Consider the following 13,121-nt stretch of genomic DNA (forward strand, 5'->3'; position numbering starts at 1 on the left):
TGTGCATCTCACAAGCTTGACTGAAAAGAAGTGATATATAGACTCCTCAGATAAAAAATAATGTGATAAAATCATGAAATAGTTTAAATGTGATCTGTGGTGTAGGATGCAGAGTAGGAAAAACGACAGCAGAATTTTGTGCATGGTAGGCTAGTAATATTAGAGATTAGAAATGACTCACAGGTATACTGACACACCCATGAGCCTTGGCCAGGAAAATGGACATAACTTCAACAATAATAATAGAATAATACAATAATTGAATTTTTATTACAGTTTGAAGTACAAATTACAGATTATGTATTACAAATTACAAATTTTGTAGCATCATGGTCCTGCGAGACACAACATTTCGTTCAACTATATGTCCACACATGTAGCAGAATGACAACAAGGCTTGACTTGACTTGACTTGATATTACACTACAGATTATTTATATTAAAATTTCAAACATTCACAGGGCTCAAATCCCTTAATATAGCTTCCAGAGGTGCTTATTGTGTACTTACAATTGACGTTATAGTCTGAAATTCCAATATTAAGTATTTACCTTATTATGACAATACAAAGGTAAAACCAGAAGTATTTTAAGTACTTTTGACAATTTTGTTTAATTTAAATTTAATCTAAAATCTTCCTGTAAAAGCTAGACAGGTATTCCAAAATGAGCATGAATCTAAAGAAAATCATTTAAAAGTAATAAAGATTTAGAGGTTTTAAAGACATTTTCCCCTGGTTTCATTTTCTACTGCAGCCTGATTTTCTTTCTTCTTGTGAAACACCACACCATCTGGTTGTTGTCTCCATTTCACTGTGATGTTCTCTGCCATCCCTTGATCCTTCACTTTCTGTTTGATCTGAAGAACAGAATAATACTTTTGTTACTAAATAATACAGGACAGAGACTCTAATCTGTGAAACCTGTAAAAATTCAACAGAAACTGAACACAACAGTGAGATTCTGATTACAATACAGTGTGAGAGTGTCCGAGCTTGATGAAGTCTCAGGTTCTGGCTGCAGTACTGAGGAGGAGGATGTATATTATAAGTCTTGAGGAGGATGAGAGGATGAGACTCACCTGCTCTAAGATGGCCACCTTTACTGCAGGATCGTTCACATCCTGGTTGGACCGGACTTTCACCCTTAGGATATGTTGTTGTCCCGTGATTACTGAATGTAGAAATGTAAGCCACATAAAAACACAAACATGAACACACAAACTTACATTCAAAAGCAACTGATCTAAATATGAGACTGAATGAAACTTAAACTCACCTGAGTAACAGAAGAAAGGCATTATGGCTGAACACTGTGTATCAGAAACCACAATTTTCATTCCACAGGGCATTATCAGGTTGTCCAGACATCCAGCTGATGGTGGAGAAGTTGGTTTGGTCTGTCCACTTCCAGGAGTCTCTGAACAGACCAAACCAAGTCCAGTCAGGGATCAGTCCCATTATAACTGAGTTTTCTGTTTCATCTCTAGCACTGGCCAGGTCTGTATGATGTGTTCTGCAGTAAGCCTGAGCTTCATGCCATGTCATACTGTTAGAGATGTATATGTACCTTTCATTTCCAGTTTTGCTGTCTATGAGAAAGAAAACACAGGATAAAACTTCCAAAAAGTAAAAGGTTTTTATAATCTATAGAAACACTAAAAGGATTTTTCTCAGAAATGATTAAAGGTGAAAACAGAGCAAAAACATTGCACACATTTTGCACTAAGATAGACTGAACCAGTAAACTAGGGGTGTGAAATATACTGCCCATGCCAAGTGAATTTAGAGCCTGTGCTCTGAATTAAAATTGTGTTGTGGAAAGATTAAAAAACATCTAGTCCTAGTTATTTCATTAGGACTGGGTGGTCAATTGGTAGACTCTACAAAGTATTTCAGTGGATGGAACCTCTACTGTAATACATCCGATAAACCTATGGAAAAAAAACTGTCCGTAGTTCAGCGACTCTTCATTTGAGCCATGGTGCCTTCTGCAGTGGATCCTCAGTTGCTATTTATCCAACCACATTTATTCATGGAATTTAAAGACTCACTACAGCATTGGAGACATTTGCTCAGAAAGGGCTGAATGTTGCAGCATCTTGTAGATTTTTTATTATTTCAGTTATGGTCTGATTAATGTGTAGTGATGGCATGGCTTGTTCAAAAAGAGAGAAAAAAGCTGATAACAAAAACAGAATGTTTAAGGACAAATGGAAAGAGAAGTATGTTATGTGTTTATTCTCCCTGATTTAAATAAAAAACCAAAGTGTTTTATCTGGTCCAAGTCCTCTGCATTACTCAAAAGTGAAGGGTCACTATGAAATAAAACAAAACCTCTTCAAATTAACCAAGCCACAAAATTTGGATCTCAGGACAAATTAAATATATCAAAGTTTATTATAAAAGGTGAACCAGCTTGCTAGGCCATTCTCTTACAGTGCCAGAGCAAAATGAATGCTCCTTAAAAAAAGCCTGAGTTTTAGCAAAACATAAGAACCAATTTACTTCTAATACTCAGTATTATTATTTTTAAAATATATATTTTAAAAAATTTTCTTGAAAGATTTTCCCATGTAACTTTGTGTAAATGAATAATCCTATAATTTGAAATGCTTATTTGTTTATAATGGTATGTTAATATATTCAAAATAAAACAGGTGTAAAATATTTGATATCATTAGTATGCATGAATTAATCACAAATGCTTAAGCATTAAAAGGTAACTGTTGTCAATTTTATGTAACTGGCCCCTCACAAATTTTATACTCCTGCATTAGGGGGCAAAAGAGCAATAAATTTAGGGTCACTCTGTCACTGACAAATTATGTTAATGATGTAATTCTTGATTAGCAGGCTACATTTTAATGGTTTCACAGTGGCAAGAGTCATTTCTAATTCAATTACAACTGTTATGTTTTTTATTGTAAATAATGTTGCATTTTGCAAGAACACATTTAAGAGGAGTTGTTGATGTGTTGTTCGTCCGCTAAACTGATTTTTCGTACATTGGACTACTGTACAAGTGTAATGTGGCCCGTTACCTAAAATTAGTAGCCTCTCCTGCAGTAAACCATTTTTCAAGTGACATAAATGTTCATAAAGCTCAGTTGTTTTTATCTGATAACTCAAATGTGGCCTAATATTTTAATGTTTTTGGCACTTAAGCACAGTAATGTACAATTAGCACACTAGAAGCACACAGTTAAGAATTGTCTACTGATAAAAAGAGAATAATATGTAGATTCTCACCATCAAAGCACAAAAAGGGGAGTGGTTTAATACAGTTCAGATCCAGCCAACCATTGGAAAATATTGCACCACACTCCTGAAGTCCGAGCCTGTTGTCAGGCTCTCCTGGATACCATGGTCTCATACTTCCCAGTGGCTCATTTCCAAGAGACCAGCGCCAGCTGTTGATGTCATTGTACAGTCCAATCCAAGCACTGGAACTGAATTGTTCACTCTGTATTTCATTCTGAAGTTGAACAATGTCATCATTACTTGCGATGATAGCCAGGTCAGTGTGTTCGGCTTGGCAGCAAACCTGAGCCTCACTCCATGTTTTCCCCTGCTGGATCAGATAGTACTTACGAGAGACAGACAGGATGAGGGGGGCGACTCCTGTGGAGGAGAGTTTACAGATTGTATGCAATGTTAGGTCTGTGTCAGAAATTCCACTAAATTTCTGGTTCAATTTTATCTTTTCAATGCGAAAGGGCTTTTTCCCCTTCCCCCTGATTTTCTCCCTAATTTATTCATGGCCAATTCCCACCCATCAGGCATCCCTCCCCTGTCACACCCATTACACAAGATATACTAAAGCTAATGTAGCAGATGCTATTTCTACTCAAAAAAGCACAGAAATTATCTTTACTGCAACATGTCTTTACCACAAAAGCTCAGAGTACTGTAAAGACAAATTCATTACAATTTTACTTTACAGACATTAATAGATTATTTTTTAAATAATAAAGATATATGATAATAAAGACAATATTATATGGTACACTCCCAACAATATTATAGGTCTCATTTCATTTAAAATGTGTCTTAATCATAATATATGCCCCTTGCCAAGCTACCGCGTCATTCATGTCAGTTAAGGCACAGAGGTTTATCAGTAATCTCCCAGAGTTACCAACCATGATTGGATTCACTGTCTAATCCCGAAGAACTTGACCAGGCAACTGAATACTTGGATTCAGTGTTCCGCTACAGGCTAGATAAGGTAGCTTCACTTAAAAGAAAAACAATTAGAGAGAAAAAGCTAGCACCCTGGTATAATGATCATATACGCACCTTTTGATACCACTGATCATGCTATTCTCCTCGATAGACTGGAAAATGTAGTAGGCGTTAAGGGAACGGCCCTCTCCAGTCTTATTTCAATTCAATTCAATTCAATTTTATTTGTATAGCGCTTTTAACAATGGACATTGTCACAAAGCAGCTTTACAGAAATAAATGGATTCACAAAAATATATTGTAAATATTTAAATTTATCACTGTGAATTTATCCCTAATGAGCAAGCCAGTGGCGACGGTGGCAAGGAAAAACTCCCCGAGATGATATGAGGAAGAAACCTTGAGAGGAACCAGGCTCAAAAGGGAACCCATCCTCATCTGGGTGCAATGGATAGTGCAATTATAAATAAATCCCTTCTATTGTGTACTATATGGACAAATAGTGCAATTGTGCAACCAATAAATTCATCGCAGTATTTGCAAGAGGTCCGGCTGGTTAAAATCTATCCACTGTCCACTGATGGAGTCCTGAGTACGAAGCTGCTCGTGGCAACTGCAGCCCCAAAGCCACTACAGCAATCGCAGTCCCAAGCCATTACAGTACAGCTCCCCATATGTGATCCCCAAGCCATCTCCACAGCCCCCAGGTGGCACCATCCCCAGCAATCCAAACAGTTCTTCAGGCAGTCCATATGGGGCCACCCCCAGCAGCAGCGAGCGAACTCAACCGATGAGAACTCCAACCAGAAGTAGGGCATCAGGATGGGTCAGGCAGCGAGGAGGAGCAGAAGGGGTCAGGATCACTGGCATCATTGGCATCTCAGAAGTAGCATGTGTAGCTCGACAGAGAGTGAGGGAGAGAGAGAGATGGAGAGAAAGGAAGAGATTGTTAGGTGAGCTTTTGTCCTCTAATGGTTAAGCACGATGTACTTTGCATGCAGAGTGCAAGCAGGGACTCCGGCAAGACTAGCTATGACAGCATAACTGAAAGGGAGAGCCAGAAGCTAACACAGACATGAGGGCACCCTGGGACATAAGGCAGCCAGCCACTCCACCGTCGACAAACCTGAGTGAACGTGTGAGAGTGGGGGGGCGACAGCATCCAAACATCCCATTTCACCACAACACTCTATGCCTGTGAAACCCTCCAGACCTGCCCCTGTACCTAAGAAAACTATTCACAAAAGGCTTGACTAAACAAATATGTTTTCAGCCTAGACTTAAACACTGAGACTGTGTCTGAGCCCCGAACACTAAGTGGAAGGCTGTTCCATAACTGTGGGACTTTGTATGAGAAAGCTCTACCCCCAGCTGTAGCCCGCATTATTCGAGGTACCAACAAATAGCCTGCATCTTTTGATCTGAGTAGGCGTGACGGATCATAAAAGACCAAAAGTTCGCTCAGGTACTGTGGCGCGAGACCATTTAGTGCTTTATAGGTCAATAGTAGTATTTTATAATCAATACGAAATTTGATTGGGAGCCAATGCAGTGTGGATAAGATAGGGGTGATGTGGTCATATCTTCTGGTTCTAGTAAGGACTCTCGCTGCTGCATTCTGGACTAACTGGAGCTTGTTTATGCATCTACTGGAACATCCAGACAGTAAGGCATTACAATAATCCAACCTAGAGGTAACAAAAGCATGAACTAATTTTTCTGCATCGTGTAGCGACAATATATTTCTTATTTTAGCAATATTTCTGAGATGAAAGAAAGCAATCCTAGTTATATTATCTACATGAGCTTCAAAAGAAAGACTAGAGTCGATAATCACACCAAGGTCTTTTACTGCTGCACATGATGAAACGGAAAGGTCATCCAGAGTTATTATGTAATCAGAAAGCTTACTTCTAGCTGCATGTGGTCCTAGTACAAGTACTTCTGTCTTGTCAGAATTAAGTAAGAGAAAGTTAATAAGCATCCAGTTTCTAATGTCTTTTACACATTCCTCAACTTTATTAAGCTGGTGTCTGTCATCTGGCTTTGCTGAAACATACAACTGTGTGTCATCAGCGTAACAGTGGAAGCTAATACCATGCTTACGAATAATTTTGCCCAGAGGTAGCATATATAGAGAAAAGAGCAGTGGGCCTAAAACAGAGCCTTGCGGAACACCAAACTTTACCTTAGCATGAGAAGAGAAGTCACCATTTACGTTTACAAACTGATAACGATCAGTCAAATAAGACCTGAGCCAGGAAAGGGCTGTTCCCTTAATGCCTACTACATTTTCTAGTCTATTGAGGAGAATAGCATGATCAATGGTATCAAAAGCTGCACTAAGGTCAAGCAGCACCAGCAAGGAGACACAACCCTGATCAGAGGCCAGTAGTAAGTCATTTATAACTTTTACCAGTGCTGTCTCTGTGCTATGATGAGGCCTAAATCCTGACTGATACATTTCATGAATGTTATTCCTATGTAAGTATGAGCATAGCTGCTGTGCTACAACCTTTTCAAGGACCTTGGAAATAAAGGGGAGGTTTGATATTGGCCTGTAGTTGGACAGTTGACAGGGATTGAGGTCAGGTTTTTTAATCAGGGGCTTGATAACTGCTAATTTAAAAGATTTAGGTACATAGCCAATGCTAAGGGAAGAATTGATTATCTTTAAAAGAGGTTTGATTGTTTCAGGAATTATCTGTTTGAGGAAACAAGTAGGTAAAGGATCTAGCATACAGGTTGATGATTTTGATGATGAAATTAGTGAAATTAGTTCAGTCTCTTCAAGGGGACTAAAGCGTTGTAGTTGTTTATCTAATATTATCATATTATCATCTACAGGGTTAGTTATAGAACTGTCCGGTTTTAAATTAATAGTCTGAATTTCTAGCCTGATATTTTCAATTTTACCATTGAAAAAATTCATGAAGTCATCGCTGCTATATAATGATTGTGTGCGTGTTTCTATTGTGGTCTTATTCCTAGTTAATTTTGCTACAGTATTAAATAAGAATCTAGGATTATTTCTGTTATCTTCAATTAGGGTGGAGAGATACATTGATCTAGCAGCACTAAGAGCTTTCTTATAGCTCAATAGGCTCTCCTTCCATGCTATTTGAAATACTACCAAGTTAGTTTGACGCCATTTACGTTCTAGTTTTCGAGTGGTCTGTTTTAAAGTTCGTGTGTGATCGCTATACCAGGGTGCTAGCTTTTTCTCCCTAATTATTTTTCTTTTAAGTGGAGCTACCTTATCTAGCGAGTTGCAGAACGTTGATTCTAAACATTCAGTTGCCTGGTCAAGTTGTTCGGGATCAGACGGTGATCCAATCATGGTTGATAAATCTGGGAGATTACTGATAAAACTTTGTGCAGTTGTTGACGTGAACGTACGTTTGACATGGTGACGTGGCAAGGTGCATATACTATGATTAATACACATTTTAAATGAGATGAGGTAATGATCTGAGATAGCTTCAGACTGTGGACATGAGACTATATTTTCTATATTTAATCCGAATGTTAGTATTAAATCAAGAGTGTGACCACCACTATGGGTGGGTCCTATTACATTCTGATTAACCCCTACAGAATCTAGAATGGACACAACTGCTGTTCTCAGAGGGTCATCTGGATTATCAAAATGAATATTAAAGTCTCCAACAATTAATGCCTTGTCTAAAGAAACAACCAGGTTAGAGATGAAATCCGCAAATTCACACAGGAATTCAGAATATGGCCCTGGGGGTCTGTAAATAATAATTACTGGAATCACCTGGGTAGACTTATTTTTAGTGGCTACGTATGTTATGTTAGAATAAAGAACTTCAAATGCGTTGAATTTATGAATAGGTTTTGGTGTGACGGCTAGATTATCATTATAAATGACTGCGACGCCTCCTCCTTTGCCAGTTAGACGGGGCTGATGTATGTAACTGTACCCGGGAGGACTAGCTTCATTTAATGCTACAAACTCGTTTGGTTTAATCCACGTTTCTGTTAAACACAGTACATCAAACTCCTGATCAGTAATGGTTTCATTAACAATAAGCGCTTTAGACGTAAGAGATCTAATATTCAACAGTCCTAGCTTCAGATCAACGGTGCTGGCTATGCATTCGGTATGGTTTAATTTTATGTTAATTAGATTACTAAAACAAACTGTCTGAGTATGTCTATAATTTTGTTTAGCTCGGGGAACAGACACAGTCTCAATACGGTGGAACCTAAGTGACGACTCAGTGCAGCTAGCAGACGGTCGGTTTAGCCTGCTTGTCTGCTCCCTGGCCTTGGCCCTGGATTGTCACCGATTAACTAGGCCTGTTCTGAGACTATGTGCTATGCTGCAAGAAATGAGAGCAGCACCTTCCCGAGTGGGATGGACACCGTCCCGCCCTAACAGGCCAGCCTTGCCCTCAAAGTTAGTCCAATTATCTATATTGTCTTATTTGACTGATCGTTATCAGTTTGTAGACATAAATGGTGATTTCTCTTCTCATACTAAGGTAAAGTTTGCTGTCCCGCAAGGCTCTGTTTTAGGCCCACTGCTCTTTTCTCTATATATGGTACCTCTGGGCAAAATTATTCGTAAACATGGTATTAGATTCTACTGTTATGCTGATGTATGTTTCAGCAAAGCCAGATGACAGACACCAGCTTAATAAAGTTGAGAAATGTGTAAAAGACATTATAAACTGGATGCTTATTAACTTCCTTCTACTTAATTCTGACAAAACAGAAGTACTTGTACTAGGACCACATGCAGCTAGAAGTAAGCTTTCTGATTACGTAGTAACTCTGGATGGCCTTTCTGTTTCATCATCTGCAGCAGTAAAAGACCTTGGTGTGATTATTGACTCCAGTCTTTCTTTTGAAGCTCATGTAGATAATATCACTAGGATCGCTTTCTTTCATCTCAGAAATATTGCTAAGAAAAGAAACATACTGTAATGTCAATAAACAATGCAGAAAAATTAGTTCATGCTTTTGTTACCTCTAGGTTGGATTATTGTAATGCCTTACTGTCTAGATGTTCCAGTAGGAGCATAAACAAGCTCCAGTTAGTCCAGAATGCAGCAGCGAGAGTCCTTACTAGAACCAGAAGATATGACCACATCAACCCTATCTTATCCACACTGCATTGGCTCCCAATCATATTTCATATTGATTATAAAATACTACTATTGACCTATAAAGCACTGAATGGTCTTTCGCCACAGTACCTGAGCGAACTTTTGGTCTTTTATGATCTGCCATGCCTACTTAGATCAAAAGGTGCAGGCTATTTTTTGGTATCTTGAATAATGAAGGCGTAGAGCTTTCTCTAATGGAACAGCCTTCCACTTAGTCGTTAGGCCAATAATAACTTTTAGTCTTCAATGTTTCGACTTTTCAAATGCTTATTTTCTGTGTTTCTCAAAAACATGCAACTCAGATTTAAACCTTGAGGTTTGATGGACAGAGAAGAAATTGTTCAGCCTCTTTCTGTCTCAGTGACGCAATCACTGGGACAAATGCTCTGCACTGAGCAGTTTTGTGACTGGAGTACTCCAGAAATAAAAGTAGCTTAGTTTGACCATGAGAACTAGGAGCTGGAGCCATGATACACTGCCATGATAGCTTGATAGTCTGAGTACCACAACAGACAGAATATCTGCATGAAGGATTTAGAAGGCTCTTAGCATCTTTGACAAGAGCCAAATTGTGATAGCTAGGCAACTGGGTCAGATCATCTTAAAAATGGCATTTGTTGTGGGGTGTTCCTGGGATGCAGTGGTTAGTACCTACCAAAAGTGGTCCAAGGAAGGACAACTGGTGAACTGACGACAAGGTCATGGGTTCCTAAGGCTCATTGATGCACATGGGGAGTGAAGGCTAGCCTGTCTGGTCCAATCCCACAGAAAAGCTACACAAACTGCTGAAAAAGTGAATGCTGGCTCTGATAGAAAGGTGTCAGAACACACAGTGCAGCGCAGCTTGCTGCGTAGCTGCAGACTGGTCAGAGAGCCCATGCTGACCCTGTCCTCCACCAAAAGCTCCTACAATGGGCATGTGAGCATCATAACTTGACCATGGAGTAATGGAAGAAGGTGGCCTGGTCTGATGAATCACATTGTCTTTTACATCATGTGGATGGCCCGGGTGCGTGTGCATCGCTTACCTGGGAAAGAAGTGTGATGCTCTGGGCAATGTTCTGCTGGGAAACCTCAGGTCCATGTGGATGTTACTGTGACATGTACCACCTACCTAAACATTGTTACAGACTAAGTACACCCCTTCATGGAAATGGTATTCCCTAATGGCAGTGGCCTCTTTCAGCAGGATAATGCTCCCTGCCACATTGCAAAAATTGTTCAGGAACTGTTTGAGGAACATGACAAAGAGTTCAAGGTGTTGACTTGGCCTCCAAATTCCCCACATCTCAATCCAATCCCGCATCTGTGGTGTGTGCTGTACACACAAGTTCAATCCATGGAGGCCCCACCTCAGAAATTACAGGACTTATAGAATCTGCTGCTAATGTCTTGGTGCCAAATACAACAGCACACCATCAGAGGTCTTGTGGCATAAATGCCTTGACGGGTCAGAGCTGTTTTGGCAGCACAAGGGGGACCTACACAATATTAGGCAGGTGGTTTTCATGTTATGGCTGATCAGTGTATATGTCTACATCACAGATTTGGAGGAACACACACTATCAGTGGCTTCATCGGCAAGTGCATAGATGATCTGACTTCCTTCAGCAACATCAGCATATGTGCAATCCAGCAGCCATGGATAACTGTAGAGGTGCGCACACTACTGAAAACCAAGACATTGCCTTCAGTACTGATGACAAGGCACCCCTCTGCACAGCTAAGACCCACCTGTCCTGGGCTAACGGAGAGAAAAAGTAAAACTTTGCAGAAAGTATTCAGAGTTAATTCCAAAACATCAAGGACAAATGGCATATAAAGGACACAAGCAGGACCAGCAGGACAATGCCCCTGTGCACAAAGTGAGCTTCATGAAGTTTCAAGTTTAATTTATTTATATAGCACCATTTACAACAGCAGCAGCTGACCAATGTGCTTTACAGCATAAAATAAAATAAGTAGTAAATAAAACAAAGTTAATAAATAAAATCACAGCTAAGAACCAAATTACATCAATAACTCTATTTTAAAATATAACAAAATATAAGAAATAAAACCAGGATTGCCATCAAGTCAAAAACAGAGATGAAACATCAAGGGACATTGAAAGCGATGGAGAAGTAATGTGTTTTGAGTAGAGATTTAAAAACCTGTAAAGTAGGAGCAGATCTAACATGAACTGGTAAGCTATTCCAGAGTTTAGGGCCTAAAACAGCAAAGGCACGTTCCCCCCTTTTCTTTAATTTAACTCTAGGAACAGTGAGCAATCTAAGACTACCAGATCTAAGAGCTCGAGCAGGGTTATGTAAGGAAAGCAGTTCAGATAAATATGAGGGAGCTAAGTTGTTTAAGGACTTAAAAACAAAAACAAGGATTTTAAACTCCACTCTAAACCGCACAGGCAGCCAATGCAGAGAAGCTAGGACAGGAGTGATATGGGTGAATTTACGAAGGCCCATTAAGAGTCTTGCTGATGCATACATGAAGACATGGTCTGCCAAGAGTCGAAGAATTCCAGTGCACAGGGCCCTAACCTCGACCTCACTGAACTACTTTGGGATGAACTGGAATGCCAAGTGCACCCCAAGCCTTCTCAACCTCAGTGTCAGACCTCACTAATTCTCTTTAGCTGAATGAACAAAAATCCTCACAGCCACGCTCCAAAATCTAGTGGAAAGCTTCCCAGAAAAGTGGAGGTTATTTTTAAAATAAAGCAAAGGGGGACTAAATCTGGAATGGGATTTTCCAGCCATATTGGTGTGATGGTCAGATGTCCACAAACATTTGGCCATACAGTGTATGTGGCAAGGCAATCATCTACATCTACAAAGTTCTACCGCACTCCTTGATGGACTGAACGAGAGCATGGATATAAGCACAAAACAACATGCCAGAAGGGAAGTGCTCAGGGAATTTGCTGATCACCTTGTAGACATATGTTAGCCAAAATCTCCTTCAGCCAAGCACTTATCCCTGTGTACTTTATGACAACCAACATCAGCCAAAAGAAATCACCCATGACCTTGATGACTACCAGCTCGTTAGCCCCTTATGTGAGGATACTATTCATAGACTTCACTTCAGCATTCAACACAATCACTCCACATCAGCCCATAAGAAAGATGAGCCTGCTGGGATTGACCACCTCTCTCTGCAACTGGATCATGGACTTTCTAACTGGAAGACCCCAGTCCATCAGGATTGGCAACACTACCTCCAGACAGGCTGTCTCACCATTTGGTGCTGGAACTGCACAGTTTCAGACTCCAAGACCCTACAGAGAATTGTGAGGTTAGCTGAGAAGATCATCAGGGTCTCTATGCCCACTATTGATGACTCCTTCAATAATTGCTGCATCCATAAGACCACCACCTCCCACCCCTCACATGGAATTTTCACCCTCCTGCCATCTGGCACAAGGCTCCGGAGCATTGTCACCATTGTCACCATGCCACCAACACCAGACTCTGCAACAGCTTCTTTCCTAAACCAGTCATATTATTCAACACACTGTTGCCTCCCGACACTCACCTAAACAAGTCAAAACTTCCCAGCAGCTATTGTTGTACTTCCATCACTGCACACCTGCACTTTATAATACTGCTAATAGACACTTATTTACTATTATGATACACTTTTATTACTGCTACCACTGCTGCTACCATTTTACATTTACCAGTTTACAGATAATTTTTGCAACTGTTTCTCCCTACAACACTGTTCTGCTGTCCTGTGTAGTTAATGTGCACTGTTCTGTGTATTAATTTTGTAATTAGTCCAAACGACTATGGATT

The 13,121-nt window shown here is 39.9% G+C and overlaps 1 protein-coding gene across 1 annotated transcript; it reads right to left on the bottom strand.

Moving 5' to 3' along the window:
* Positions 1-251: 251 nt before the first annotated feature.
* LOC117596625 (uncharacterized) lies at positions 252-1,311 on the bottom strand. The gene is made up of 3 exons (XM_053231905.1): positions 1,278-1,311; positions 1,081-1,172; positions 252-858 (listed from the first exon to the last, which is right to left on the bottom strand). The coding sequence occupies exons 1-3, from the start codon at positions 1,297-1,299 to the stop codon at positions 718-720; spliced, it is 255 nt and encodes an 84-aa protein (XP_053087880.1). The 5' UTR covers positions 1,300-1,311; the 3' UTR covers positions 252-717.
* Positions 1,312-13,121: the final 11,810 nt, after the last annotated feature.

Source organism: Pangasianodon hypophthalmus, chromosome 30 (genome assembly GCF_027358585.1).
Source record: "Pangasianodon hypophthalmus isolate fPanHyp1 chromosome 30, fPanHyp1.pri, whole genome shotgun sequence".
Taxonomy (NCBI): domain Eukaryota; kingdom Metazoa; phylum Chordata; class Actinopteri; order Siluriformes; family Pangasiidae; genus Pangasianodon; species Pangasianodon hypophthalmus.